General features: G+C 47.1%; 1 protein-coding gene across 7 annotated transcripts in view; it reads right to left on the bottom strand.

Annotated features, from left to right (window-relative positions):
• The window catches only part of MRM1 (mitochondrial rRNA methyltransferase 1), a 39,602-nt gene extending 27,639 nt beyond the window's left edge, over positions 1-11,963 (bottom strand). For 6 of the 7 annotated variants that reach the window (XR_014887651.1, XR_014887650.1, XR_014887647.1 and 3 more), the window contains exons 1-5: positions 11,098-11,963; positions 10,466-10,559; positions 8,889-9,009; positions 6,298-6,417; positions 5,974-6,161 (exon numbers count right to left, since the gene is read on the bottom strand). Coding sequence is in view for 1 of the 7 variants with exons in the window: in XM_010722150.3 (XP_010720452.2) it covers positions 6,112-6,161; positions 6,298-6,417; positions 8,889-9,009; positions 10,466-10,559; positions 11,098-11,762 (1,050 nt within the window). In the remaining 6 variants the exon portion in view is untranslated. Of the gene's footprint in view, positions 1-5,410; positions 6,162-6,297; positions 6,418-8,888; positions 9,010-10,465; positions 10,560-11,097 lie in introns of those variants that run through there. The other variant, XM_010722150.3, reaches the window with a different exon arrangement.
• Between the last annotated feature and the right edge of the window lie 1,345 nt (positions 11,964-13,308).

Raw genomic sequence — 13,308 nt, 5'->3', positions numbered from 1 at the left:
TGCTTAAGTGGCTGCACTCTGCCCTTACACTCTGCTGTGATCTATCCCAGATACCTCCAATATTTCTGGTGGTAAACACTCGTTTCTTAGAGCAGCAGCAGATGGTCAAGAGCATTTCCTGAAATTGAATATTATAATGAATTTAGGATCGAAAAAAAATTTACATAATAATCTGTTTTAGATTCTGATAGTGAAGAAACCTACACAGGAACTGCTTCTTCTTTTCAGCTCTCTGAATTAAAGTATAAATCTTCAAGTACTTTAATTATAAACAAACTCCTCGCACTCGCACATCCATGGAAGAAATTGAAAAATTAACCACCCGGTGAAGCTCAAGGCCACACATGGGCTCTGAATGGAATGGGACAGGTCTGTGCCCTGAGAACCAGGCGTACCCAAGTCCTGCTTTTGGGCATCCCTGCAAGCAGGACAGTACCCCAAAGGGCAGCAATGTGCAGATCCCTTAAAAAACCATCAAATTTCCTTAATAATAACAAGAGGGAGCAATGTCCCTGTTTGGCCACAGCACCTGGGAGCGCTTTGCATCGCAGCCCAGCACTGCTGAGGGCTTTCCCTCTTGGAAAAGCAAATATTTAGACTAGATAAAAAACCCCGAGAGCATTTTCCCCAGGTAATACTAGTAACTAAAATAATCACATTCACTTTGCTGGTTTAATTTTATATTTCCATTTCTACCTTATCTTTTTCCTGCAAGCATCATTAAACCACACCATAACAAAAATACATGAAGTGTTATTCTTTCAAGAGAAGCCATAAACCACCTCAAAGCTTTTCAAGTTTATTCTTATCTCGTACATCTTCCTCTGGTTCTTTTTTTTTTTTTTTTTTCCTCCTTCATGCATTTCAGCAAGGTAGTTTTCCCTAACGTTAAAAATAGTTGCATTGAAAATGAGATGCTGCCTCTGAAAAACGCCTCTGGAGGATTAAATAAGTAAAATATAGCCAGAAAATAAACTGGAACCTCATTAAAATAATTTTGCAAGAAGAAATCCTACCTCACAATAGGTTTTCAATATCACTTAGAAAATTTCTTAAGAGTCATACATATATATACGTTCTTAATTCAGGACCTTCCATTAAAAAAGGCATTACAGAGCGAAGTGAAAGGCCATTTAGCACCCTTGTTTATAGAAAAATGCGCATTAGGTACAGATGTAATCTCCAGCAAAAGCCTTGAGATATGGCTTGAACGAGCCGTGCCGCGCTGCAAGGTGCTAATGAGGGCACAGGCAGAAGCAGGGCTCCTTTCTTTTGCTGCAGAACACAAAGCTGTGTCCCTTCAGCCATGCCCACGACCAGGCTGGATGACTCTGGACCCTCTGTGCCACCAATGCGCAGCAGCACTAAGAAACACTAAAAGCAGCTGCTGGAAGCCAAGACGCCGGCCTTGCAGGGGGACCTGCACAGCACAGAGCTGGCATTGCCAGCATCTGCAGTAGCCACATTTTGGATCTCCAGAGAAAACAGCTGAGCTAAGACTTGTGGAGTGCAGGAGAAACACTGCTGATGTTGCAGCTTCTAAAACAGGGCAGAAAAAAAAAAAAAAAAGAAAAAGAAATTGGCAGGTTTAACTTTGCATCGAGCTATAGCACGTTGTTACATTTCTGAAGTATATAAAACTATTGATCATAAGCAAGTCATTACCTCTGCGTGCAGCCAAAGCTGTGCAGTGGGCAAACAAGAGGCTGTCGCTGAGCCCACCCTGCATTGTGCACAGCCAGGGCAGAACCTGACCGTGCACAGGCATGGGAAGGCTCTGAACTGGAACTGTATTCAAAATAACAAAAATCACAAAGAAACAAACACACCTGAACACCCTCCGTAGCAAGATGCTGAAATGCTTCTTTTCAATCATGGACATTTCTTGAGAATGGGATTCCTTTTGGGCTACCTCCAAAACCTCCATCATTTTGAGCTGGACCTCAAGTTAACATTAATAACAATGAGGCCAAAGCCCAACCAAGGTTAAAGCCTTTCCCTCAAAACAAAACAATCCCTCCACCTCCCAGCCAAATCCCCCCAGCTCCTTCCCACCCCAGCTGTCAGGGAACACAGGTGCACAGCCCCAGCAGTTACATGCAGCAGCCTTGCAAAATGCAGCCATAGTCAACCATGCTTGATGTTACACAACATTTGGGTCACAAATTTTATAGAGAATAAATATCACACTTCAATTTCATGGTGACTTAGGAGGGTTGACTGGCAAATACCATGGCTTTTACATGGTTCTACCAATTACCGAGCAATTACACGTAACCTAGATCTGGAGGACATACAGTGGGATATAATACATTCCTCTCTGTGTTAAAAAGAAAGAGGCAGTTAATAGAAAACACTTTTTTTTTTTTTTTTTAAATAAAACCCTCCTATTAGAATCCACAATATTCCTGGGTGATGTTATTAAAACTCCACGTCAACATCAAACCCAAAGGAAGGACTGCCATCCATTAACACATCAGTCGTGGGACGATCAATAAAAATTTACTTTAAACTGTGCCATATGTCGCTTCCAAGAAAGTTTTATTATTCAGATTCACCAGTTTGTACCTCAGCCCCCGCGCAATTAAATCCCACTTAGTGGCACCGACCTTCTGAGTTGAACTTGTCATTCCTACAGCTGGTTTGGAGTTTAACACCACTCTTAAATAACGGAAACAAAACGTCTGCGTTGATGGGGAGCACGGGGAGCTGGGAAACCCCATCAAAACAGGGAGAGGGGGGAAAAAAAAAAAACCAACAAAAAGGAACGCAGGCACATTTTAACATGTTGTAGCATATTTGTAAACATCGTTAATCATGGATTAGCAGATGGTAATGCTAATTGCACCTGTGGAAGTAACAAGACCTCAAGGTTGATTACATTTACAAACTCCGCTCCTCGCTGGAGGATTCCCTGCTGTGCCTGGAGGACCCACGTGCTGCAGGACAACCCTCTGTGCCTCCGTGGAACCACTCAGACCAACGGGACCCTGTGCCCAGTGGGAACCTTGGGCTCTTTGGCCTGATTTGGGGGGAGGGGGGGGGGGGGGGGGAGTGAAGAGATTTATGCTCCCCTGGTAAAAAGGCAGAGCTGGGGAGCTGTGGCTCCTGAGCTGCAAGGACAAATATTTTGCCACCGTGCCTAGAGACATTTTTGATTATTGAGAAATCATTTTGGAAGGGCAATTACTAAATTTTAAAATCAATTTGGTAAATATGCTTCCAAAAGGAATCCATGACAAGCAGCAGGGAGGGAAGAATTGACTTTCAAATTACACAAACACACACTTTATTCATATCTAAATATCAAAGAGACTCTATGTACAAACAGAAGTAATCAGGAAGCATGTTTTGATCTTGCTGATGTACACAAAAAATGACAATTAATGTCCTCCTTTATGATATAAAGCCATGAGTTTTTTACAGTTACATTACAGGGACGATTATAGTTGAGCTTAAGGCTAAAAATAATGAAAGACTATAAAAACTACATTTTAACATTTAAAAATATCCAGGAAATTAACTGCAGAAGCAGGCAATGATCCAATTAATGGATTGCATTTATTAAATCGGGGGCAAACCGCACAGCACTCAAAGCTCCAGCTCCAAAGGTGCAGCTCTGCTTGGCACTGTGACCATTCCCAGCACTTTCCCTGGGTGTGCCAACAGAGCTGGCAGGCAAACTCCTGTTAACACTAACCATAAAGCATCACTGCCTCTTCAACCCAAACCCTGCGAGCCCTATCTGACGCTCCAGCACCAAATTTAGGATTTAGGCCTGGAGAGGTATATAGCAGCAGTGTCCCCACAAAGCTTTCTGGGAGCTTTGTAGAAGAGCTTCCTGCTCCATTGCTACTCACCTGCCTGCCTGTTGGGGATGAGTGTGGTTGGAGGGCATGTGGCTTCCCCAAACACAAGCAAACTTAATAAAGGGTCTCCTCATGTTTAAGTACTGCACAGAGAAATACGTTATTTGGTTTTTAATGGAGAAATTATATGGAATTAGAAATCTCTCTCTATATAAATATTATATATATATAAAAATATAAATATTTACACACGCACTTAACTATAGATCGAGAAGAAAGCAATGGCTTTATCCTCATCCCTGCTGCTGGAGAGGAAGGACCCTGCTAGCCCCAAGTGCTGCACCTGGTTGCAAGGAATAAGCAAATCTAGAGCACGGGCTCCATCTGCTGGGGCAGACACTGTCAACATCGTCTGACAGCGTGCCAGCAGCCTCCCAGCCCTTTCCTTTTTTATTCCAGCAATTAAAAACCAGGCACATTCAGCCCCAGAAACATAAGCGTTCCACACCTGCCCACGAACCACTTATCCCTGCAGTCCACCAGACTTCAGCTGCTACTCAGTGAACATCTTCAGACTCGGGCACCACAGCTCTGCTCACATTGCAGCAGGCATTTGGGGGAGGATTTGGTTTTGCCTTTTTGCAGAGGAGACACCTCAGGATACACTGTCACCACAGGCACCCTCAGCTGCGGCCACAAACCCAGAACGGAGTACTCAACACTACTGAAAAGTCAAATCTCCCAGCGCAGAGCAGCACAGGATCCCACCTAGATGCCAGTAAGGCACGGCTTACCCTTACCCATCCACATGGGGCTCCTCCAGACACAGCCCCAGCCCCTCTGTCCCACCTCACCGAGGGCTCAGAGCAGCGAGGAGTTAAGGCTGTAGCCAGGCAATCAGCACCACGAAACCCACCACTGGGTCACTGCGTCCCAGGCTGGGCCGTGCTCCACGCTCACGCTTCGGCCAGGTGAGTCCTCACTGCCAATGCAGTTGCAGAGCTCCGTGTCCCATCCCACCCCACATCCTGTCCCTCCCCTCATCCCACCACAGCCATTGCCCTCGGCAAGGCCGCCAGCCTCTCGCAGGGACACATCTGAAAAACCTCCACATCCACAGACCGGTTTACAGACTTCATTTAGCTCAAAGGAAAGTCCTAATTAGTCACTCTGAGTGATTTACTTGTTCACTTGGAAGGGGGAGAGGAGGGAGACTAAGCTGAATTGTTTGAAATTATCCCTAAAGGGCACTGTAAATTAAGTGTTAATGAGGAATCCTATGCAAAGGGCCACAGTAGCTAAATAAAATAATTAAGGTGCTAAGCGATAACATTCATTCGGTTCTCAATAATTCAGCCAGGCTGGTTTTCAACCAGGATATTTGCAAATGAAGCCACTGTCACCACTGCCCCTGAATCCACACACCATCACTGGGGTGCTGGGCAGCTCAGCATTCACTTGGATTAGATCCATCACGAGAAGGAAACTTCCCTGAATGAAGAGAACAAGCTCCGGGCTCCCGTTCCCACCTGAAGGAAGTGCCTCGTTCCACTAATCACATTCTGGATTTATATATGACACAAAAAGGATTCAGTCAAGTCTACAACAAATCTTTACAGAGGCTTTATTTTAATGGGCTGCATTTTTCCCCACTACAGCTGTTCCTAACAGGTCATGTTCATCCTTTGGCACGGCTGCAGACTTGTGTTACAATCAAATACAACACGGTATGTTTTCAGACATTCAAGCAGCAAGGTGTAACAGAGAGACTGCCTTATCGTGAATAAATGGCTACTGAGCAGTCCCAGATCAGACCAGCTTCTCGCCAGCACCCCAGGCACAGGGCATGGCTGTTCTCTGAGTCAGCTCCAACCATGAACCACCATTCATCTACAGCCCCAAAACCACAGCCTGAGCAACGTAAGAAGTTCCCCAAGCAACAGACACAAGGCTTGCAGCCACCACTGGCTATTTTACTGCTAAAACTGAAAGATTTGGCTGTTTATTTTTAAAGCTTAGCTTTGTCTTCCTTCCTTACAATCTCTCCTCTGAGGTGCTGGTGCTACGTGTTACCTACTGCACACAGGCATGGCTTCAGTGCTGGGCCAGGGCTCTGCTGGTGTAATGCATGAGCCAGAACACACCCTGGGTCAGTGGGGCTCACCCTGAAACTTGCTGAGATGGTGCCGAGCCTGGAAGGAGCACTTCCATATCCATACTGAACACAGCTATGGAACACTGAGCAGTTTCTTGCCATCAAAGACCTTGGCTGGGCAACTTCCACCATGTGCCAGGATAAAAATCAATCACCGTGTCTCAGCTTTTGGCTGCAGATGGAGTGCAGGAGAATGCCTGTAGGAAAGTAAACAAAAAGACAACCACCTTCTATTTGAACTCTGTAAGAAAATCTTTCTGAGGGTCTGGATGCTCGATCGACTTTTAAATGCAGAAATTCAGCCCAATGCCATTGCATAGGATCTGTTTTTACCAGTGGCTACGGAGACGTTCAGTGACTCGATGCCTGGGTGCAGCGCTCTGCCAGAGGGGATGACCAGCATCTGGTGGCACAGGAGCTGCGTCTCCAGGGAAAGGCCATCACCTTCACTACCTGCACAACAAAGACACTGCTCAGGTCAGCTTGCAGCCATGCTCCTCTTTCCCATTCATCAGTACAGGTCATCTGTTAAGGAACTTTCCAACTCCCATTAATAACAACCACAGACAGATGGACACCTGTCCTACCTTCCCTTCCTGACCCCTTCCACTCACCCTGGATCTGTTCCCAGCACCAGCAGGGTTTTTGAAGAATACCTGTGCATCACACCTGTACTCCAGCATTAAGCACAGAGCCTTGCAGCACAAATATGAGGATCCCATATGCAAGCATCCATTATGCAGCTGCCCACAGACACGGGCTGCTGCCAGGGGATGAAGCAGACAAGGCCACCGGCCTCCTCTGCCACAGCAAATCTGAGTCCCTATCAATAGTGACAGGTTCAGCCCTTTCAGCAGAGAGTACCACCAGCTGAGTGCAACTTGTGAATGCAGACAGTTTAACCAGAGGCTTCAATTGATTAGTTGTTAAACCATCCAACAGCCCTGATATGTTTGGGCTGATACACTGGTGAAACAGAGTTGAAATCTATCCCAGGTCATTAGTAGTTGTTTGACTCACACTGTCACAAAGGGAAATGGAAAGGGAGAGGCTTTAAACAATCCTATGTGCAGACAAGTGAAAATGCAGAAGACCGCAGACCTCCCAGCCTGTTCAGCTCCCCAAAGACTTCTTCCATATTCATTATTTAGAGCTACACAGACAGCTACATGGCCGCAGGAATACCTGGCTCATTTCAAGACGTGCTTGCCCCCTAACAAACTAGGCTCAGCATGATGGAAGACTCATCCCACAGCAGCACCACGGGGGCACGCACTGCCTGACAGGGGCTGCTGTACCTCTGCTTCATGGGATTCTCCAACTTGGACTGCACCTATCACCAGAGGTACCACAACTCCTGGAGCATTCCTGTCCTCTCCCTGATAAAGGTCTTACGATTCCTAATAAAGGCAGTAATTTGGCTTCCAGATTTTACAAAGCTTTTTATGGCCCAGGCTGCTTAAAATAATTAGGATCCATAAATTCAGGGCAAAAAGATTTGCACAGAGCGTGACACGCAGGAGGGAGTATTGACTAAATCAGATAAAATCCTAGTCTGTACTGGTGAATAAAAAGCACATCCTTGACTTCAGTATCAGTTTTGTCTCCCATTGACAGTGCACCTGACATAGTCCCTCTTAATTATCTGGTAATGCATCTAGGTGCTCCCAACCCATTCCTGCTTACACAAGGCTTCCAGTCTTAAGGCCAGTCAGCACGCCTGTCACCTCTGGCAATGAGTCCAGAGCAAACAACATCAACTTGGACCGTCCAAATCATTCTCTGCTAAGCCAGCAAGGATACCAGAGGGGTGAATTCGAGTCTACAAACACTTAACTTACAAGACAATCTGTGCAATGCCAGGAAGCTCACCACCATGCATAATATATCTTTGCTGCTGTTTGTGGCTAGAAGTTATGCTACGTATTCAGATCTAGGATGTTTCTTCAAACAACCCCAGCATCAGACAACTGTAATGTTCAATTTTCTTTTCAGCAAAGAGTTAGTGCTCAGCAGAGGGCTGAGATCATTACTGCTGCAAGGTCTGGGAGCTCTCCTTACGTATCTACCAATCAGTCTCCAATCTCCCTTGACAAAAGGATACTTGGACCCTTTCCTGGAGAAATCTCTCATAATTCAAGGTAATGACATCATTGCCACTTCCACCTCCTTCCTTTCTCTTGGTGTTGTCAACGTTTCTGGGATGCATTTCTTTGTGGTCTATCAGCATTGCTGCCAGTCTCCCAATTCCCTTTATAATATAGGTTCACACATCTTGTAGAGATGCCAGATTTGCTGCACTGTCTTGTCAGTATTTCTAGGAGTTCAATAAACATTTTAATTAAAAGAATGTCTTCTGAGCCAAGAAAACCACAGCACAGGGCAGGATTACAGCCCCTTGATGGCTCATCACCAGCCTGACACCACTTTCAAGTGTAAAAGCTCAAGCCAGCTCTTATGCCAGGTGACAGACAAAGTGGGGGCCAAGGAGATGCCACACACAGGTGCTCAGAGCAGCATTCTTCCTCTAGCTGCCACAAGGCTGATACTCCCCTTCTTTCCACCTTCTGTCAGCCTACACAGCTCCAAACTCTGCCTACAAAGGACAGCACCCTTTCCAAATCTCTTCCACACAAAGGAGAAACAGAAGGCCCTAGAGTAATCACAGTTCAGTTGCTCAGGACTGGGAAAGTGGCACTTCTTGCTCACACAGCACACTGTGAGAAAGATCCTGGCCTTCCCCTCTCTTCTGAGACCATATTCCATTTTCAGGCAGATCATTCTAGTGTTTCTTGCTCAGCTTTTCCAGACCAAAGTGTAATGGAACATTACCTCTGCAATTAGTTTAGGGGATGGAACGCCATCCCCATCATTCCCTCATATATGCACTTGCCCCAAGATCAAAGCTCTGTAAATTGAAATACCTATCACTAAAATAATGGGTTTATTCCACCGAAATTCCAAGCAGCTGATGACAGGAACATTTTCCACAGTTTCAAACTGGCTCACTGTTCCCACAACTTCCCAGCCTTCTGCAGCTTTAGCCTGAGAACAGAAGAAGAAACAAATGTTAAGAACAATACTAAAATTTTCAAGCTTAAAAAGAAAATAAGACATGTGCACAACCATATTTTTTTCCTAGATTTTCAGTTAAGCTGACTGGCTTTTTGAAATCTCTTGAATTTTTACCACCAAAGCCCTACCAGAACCAGGACACAAACCTTGAATGAGAAAAAGGAAAACAAAAGGTAATTTTCCTTCTGGTGTTTCTTCCAGTTCAGCAAGCAAACAAAAAGCAACTGAAATTACTTTTTTTTTGCCAATGTAACAGTTCTAGGGAGGTTTGGGTTTATTTGTTTTTTGTTTTGTTTTTTTTTTTTTTGCCTGAAAAGCATCGAGGAGTTGTTGTATTAAACAAATCAGCTTAAGGTTAATGAACAGAGTAACGCAATGGAAGTTTTGAAGCACAAGCTCAGCCACCAGAAGCCCCCAGAAACATTTTCAAATACAGATGCACATCCTCAAACTCAGATGCCAAAGCTCAGTTCATAAAAAAGCAGGGCACTCAACACTCAGCACCTCTCAGAACCAGAGAAACAGCCTTCCTTCCCCTGCCCTAACGTAAAGCACTTTAATTATTTGTCTTAGAAACCTATTTTAACAATAAAAGAGCTGCTGCTTCTTGCCAGCTTCATTTCCTGTGAAACTGACACTTTTGACATTAAGTTATATCAAATTCACCCCAGACAATGCCAACGGTTAGGCCAGAGAATCGGGGTCCAATAAAACGAATGGCTACAATGGCTCAAAACGTTAATAATTCAAACTTTACAGTAACAAAGTGATTCTTCCAGCTGTTTCAGTGTCAATGTATTTTATATGTCTTTCAATTCTTCATCATTCAGAGCTCCAGCTGCCACAGACCTGCCGTACAGCTGAACACCAGCTTTCTGGCAGTGTGGGAAGAGTCCAGCCTTACTCCAGCTCATGGTCACAGCACAACCTGATGAGCTCCTCCTCAAAAAGACAGAAGCAGAGCTACTCGTGGAGCACAGACTGGGTGCAGCTCACACACAGCCCTGATTTCTCACCATCCCTTGCACTAAAAACTGCCCAATGCTGCCATCATGTGCCAGGCTCGAGGACATTACCTCCATGCACATCACGGAAGACCCACAGCAGGAAATTGCACCAACTCTGGCCCCATGGGTGGGTGGGGGGACAGATCCCATCCTACTGGGTAGATCCATCCTACCATGCCAGCACCTTTTTCCTGAAAGGCTCTGCAACACAGAGCTGCTACTCCACCAGACTGGGGGTGCACATCTGTAAGAAAGATCCTATGGCACACACCACAAGCAGCAAATGGGAATGCAGAGCAGGAGCTCTGAACACTGCAAATAACCGAGTCCTCTATTTGTACCTTCTCTGCTCAATACATGTACTATTTGAAGTTTCCCATACGTTGTAAAATAATAAAAAGAAACGTGCATCATTCTACCTTCAAAAAGCTCCGGAGATCATCTGTGCTGTAGACATCAAAGACTTCCATAGCTCCAGAACTTGCTTTGCTCACTGTTGGAGTCAAGGGGCAGCTGCAAGAGAAAAAGAAAGGAAAAGTTTCATATAAGAACAGAAAGGGAAAACCAGGAGGATTTCTGCTTCTGTATTTTCTGCTCGTGCATCTACAACCCAACTTCACCTAGTCTGCAAAAAAAATCTTGTTCTCCCAGTGAATGCACCTTCCTGTGGGGAACAAGAAGTCTCAGAAACAAACCCAGGAGACAGGCTGCAGCACTTTGTGTGCAGTTTTACAAATAAAACATGAAATGGGTTTTAAAAAAAGAGCACTCGGGGAGGTTCCCTGCCAGCCTGGAATGCTGCATCCCACAGCTTTGACTGCCCAGCTCTGCCCAACCCCGCATCTCGAGGTCGGTCTCAGAAAACCCTCTAAAGTCGTTGTTCAGGAGCGTAGCCTTGAGACCTCTGTGGGAAAGGAAACAGAAATCCCGAGCATCGCGGCAGTGAACAGCCGACCCCCTGCCTGGTGTAGGGAACCTGCTTTGGCAGGGGGGTTGGTCTCGATGATCTCTAGAGGTCCCTTCCAACCCGTACAATTCTGTGATTCTGTACCTGTTCCTCCGGCTGGTCACCACTCTGTCCACCCCCAGGAAGTACGCAGAGCGCAGCAGTGCCCCCAGGTTCATGGGGTCCTGGATCTGCTCCAGCACCAGCCACAGCAGCCGTCGGTTCGGGCTCTCTCCATTCTCCAGGCCGGGCTCTTCGGCCTCCTCCAGCCTCTTGAAGCAGAGCGGGGTGGCCTCCAAGCACACTCCCTGGTGGACGCGGCCCCCGCACAGCGCGTCCAGCTCCCTCCTCCCGACGTGGAGCACGGGAACCCCGCGTGCCGCGGCCTGCAGCACCAACTCGCTGCTGACCGCACGCTGAGGGCCGCCGCTCCGCTTGAGGAACAGCCTGAACAGATCCCTCCTGGCCTGGGACAGCGCCATGGAGCACGGCGCTACGCCGAACAGGATCTCGCTGCCCCTCGTCCTCTCGATGGGCAGAGCCCTTCCCGCCGGCCTCCTCCCGCCCTTCGAGGCCTCGCGTCCCGCCGAGCCCCAGCCCTCCCGCAGACCCACACCGGAGATGGAGGCTCGGTCCCCGCCTCGCGCCGCAGCCGTGCAGAACCGCCAGGGCTGCCGGACCCGCGCGGGGCCCTTCCCAAAGCAGCGGCTGCGGGCGGCGGACGGCAGCCCCACGGCTCTGCGGGCGAGAGACCTGAGCGCCTGTTCCATAGCCACCCCCACACGGGGAAGAGTTCCCCGGTACCGCTCGGGGAAGGAGGGAAGGAAGAGGGGATGGAGAAACACTCGATTCAACGCGGGCGCGGCCCGGCCGCACACGTGAGCGCGGCGCGGACTCCCCGTGGAGGCGCTGGGGTCACGCGCGGCCCCGCCCCCTCCTACCGCCGCGAGCACCGCGCCGCTTCCGGCCGGGCAGTGGGGCACCCTGCGCCACAGCGCCCCTTGGCGGTCGGCGGGGTGCAGCCTCACGGCCCCGTTCCCCATTAAAACCTTAATTAAATAGGAAAGTGCCTCACGAGAGCGGGAAATATGCGTTTTGACGGCAAAACCCTGCTCTGTGTTCTACCCGGACGCAGTAATCACAACGTGCTTCCCCTGGCATTGCGGGAAGAGGTTCCAGAGTGAATGGGATGAGCCCCATGTTGTCTCACTCCAGCTCACGGCCACCCAAAACTTCAAACCAAAATGCTGCTCTAGTGGCAGAGCACTTCATATCCATCTTTCGCTTTCATAAAGGAGGAGATGGCAATTGTTCCACCACAATCTCTTCTAAAAGGATTCTGAAGAGAGAAGCATTTCAGTCTTCTACTCGGAAGCACCAACAGCCTTCAAAAATATGAAACTGTTTATACAGATGGAGATTTCTTGAGTAAAATGATCTTATCCTGCTGCTTGCCAGAGCCAACTGCATCTGTGGTTCCTCCCACCCAAAATGAGAGCCGAGATCTGCCAGCAGTACTCACAGACTGCCACATAACATCTCCTAGAGGTACAGCAACGTTAACATAATCGATGACATTTATTACATAGGAAAAACAAGGAAAGCACAAGATTAGAAAAAACAAACATGCTTTTAATTCCACAAATGCTCTCTACCTATTTACAAGGTATCCAAAACACCTGCCTCAAATCCAGCAAGGCAGCCAAACTCAGCTACTCACTACTTATTTGCAAAAACATTGTGTTTTAATGACAGCAAACCTGAGCCTCTGCACTTGGACAACCTGAAAGAGGACCGGAAAGTAAAAATCCTTCATTTAACAACAGCAATAATCCACCCCACTTCAAACGAGTGTGGGAGATTGAGAGTTCAATATCCAAGTCTGCACAGCAGTACTGGCTCATCCCTTGCATAGTTTTAGCCAAACCCAGCAGCCTACCTGGGGATTTCAGCAAATCCCTGTGGAGCACAGCTTCATTTGAACAGGGAAGGGCGAGTCCAATCTCCACAGGTCATCCATGAGACAACTGGATGCTATTCTGCTCTAGAAAGCAATTGCAATTTTTTTCCCCCATGAGGAACCAAACTCACATGTTTCTGTTTGAACTCTTCACAAAAGATAGGTTTAGCTGTGAACAGTAAGAAGGATGTTATGTTTAAACACAAACTACTATATGCAACAAAAGAACTACATTGTGCCTCTCTTTTTATTCTTTATTTCCTAGTTCACAATTAGAAGCCTACTGATAAATTGCACAGGTCACACTCCTGTCTGGGGTTTCTGAACGCCTTGGGGTCACATTGCCAATCTCATCC

The sequence above is a fragment of the Meleagris gallopavo genome, chromosome 21 (genome assembly GCF_905368555.1).
Source record: "Meleagris gallopavo chromosome 21, MGAL_WU_HG_1.1, whole genome shotgun sequence".
Lineage (NCBI taxonomy): Eukaryota > Metazoa > Chordata > Aves > Galliformes > Phasianidae > Meleagris > Meleagris gallopavo.
Note: the sequence above shows the minus strand (reverse complement) of the source record. Positions and strands in the feature narration are given on the sequence as shown.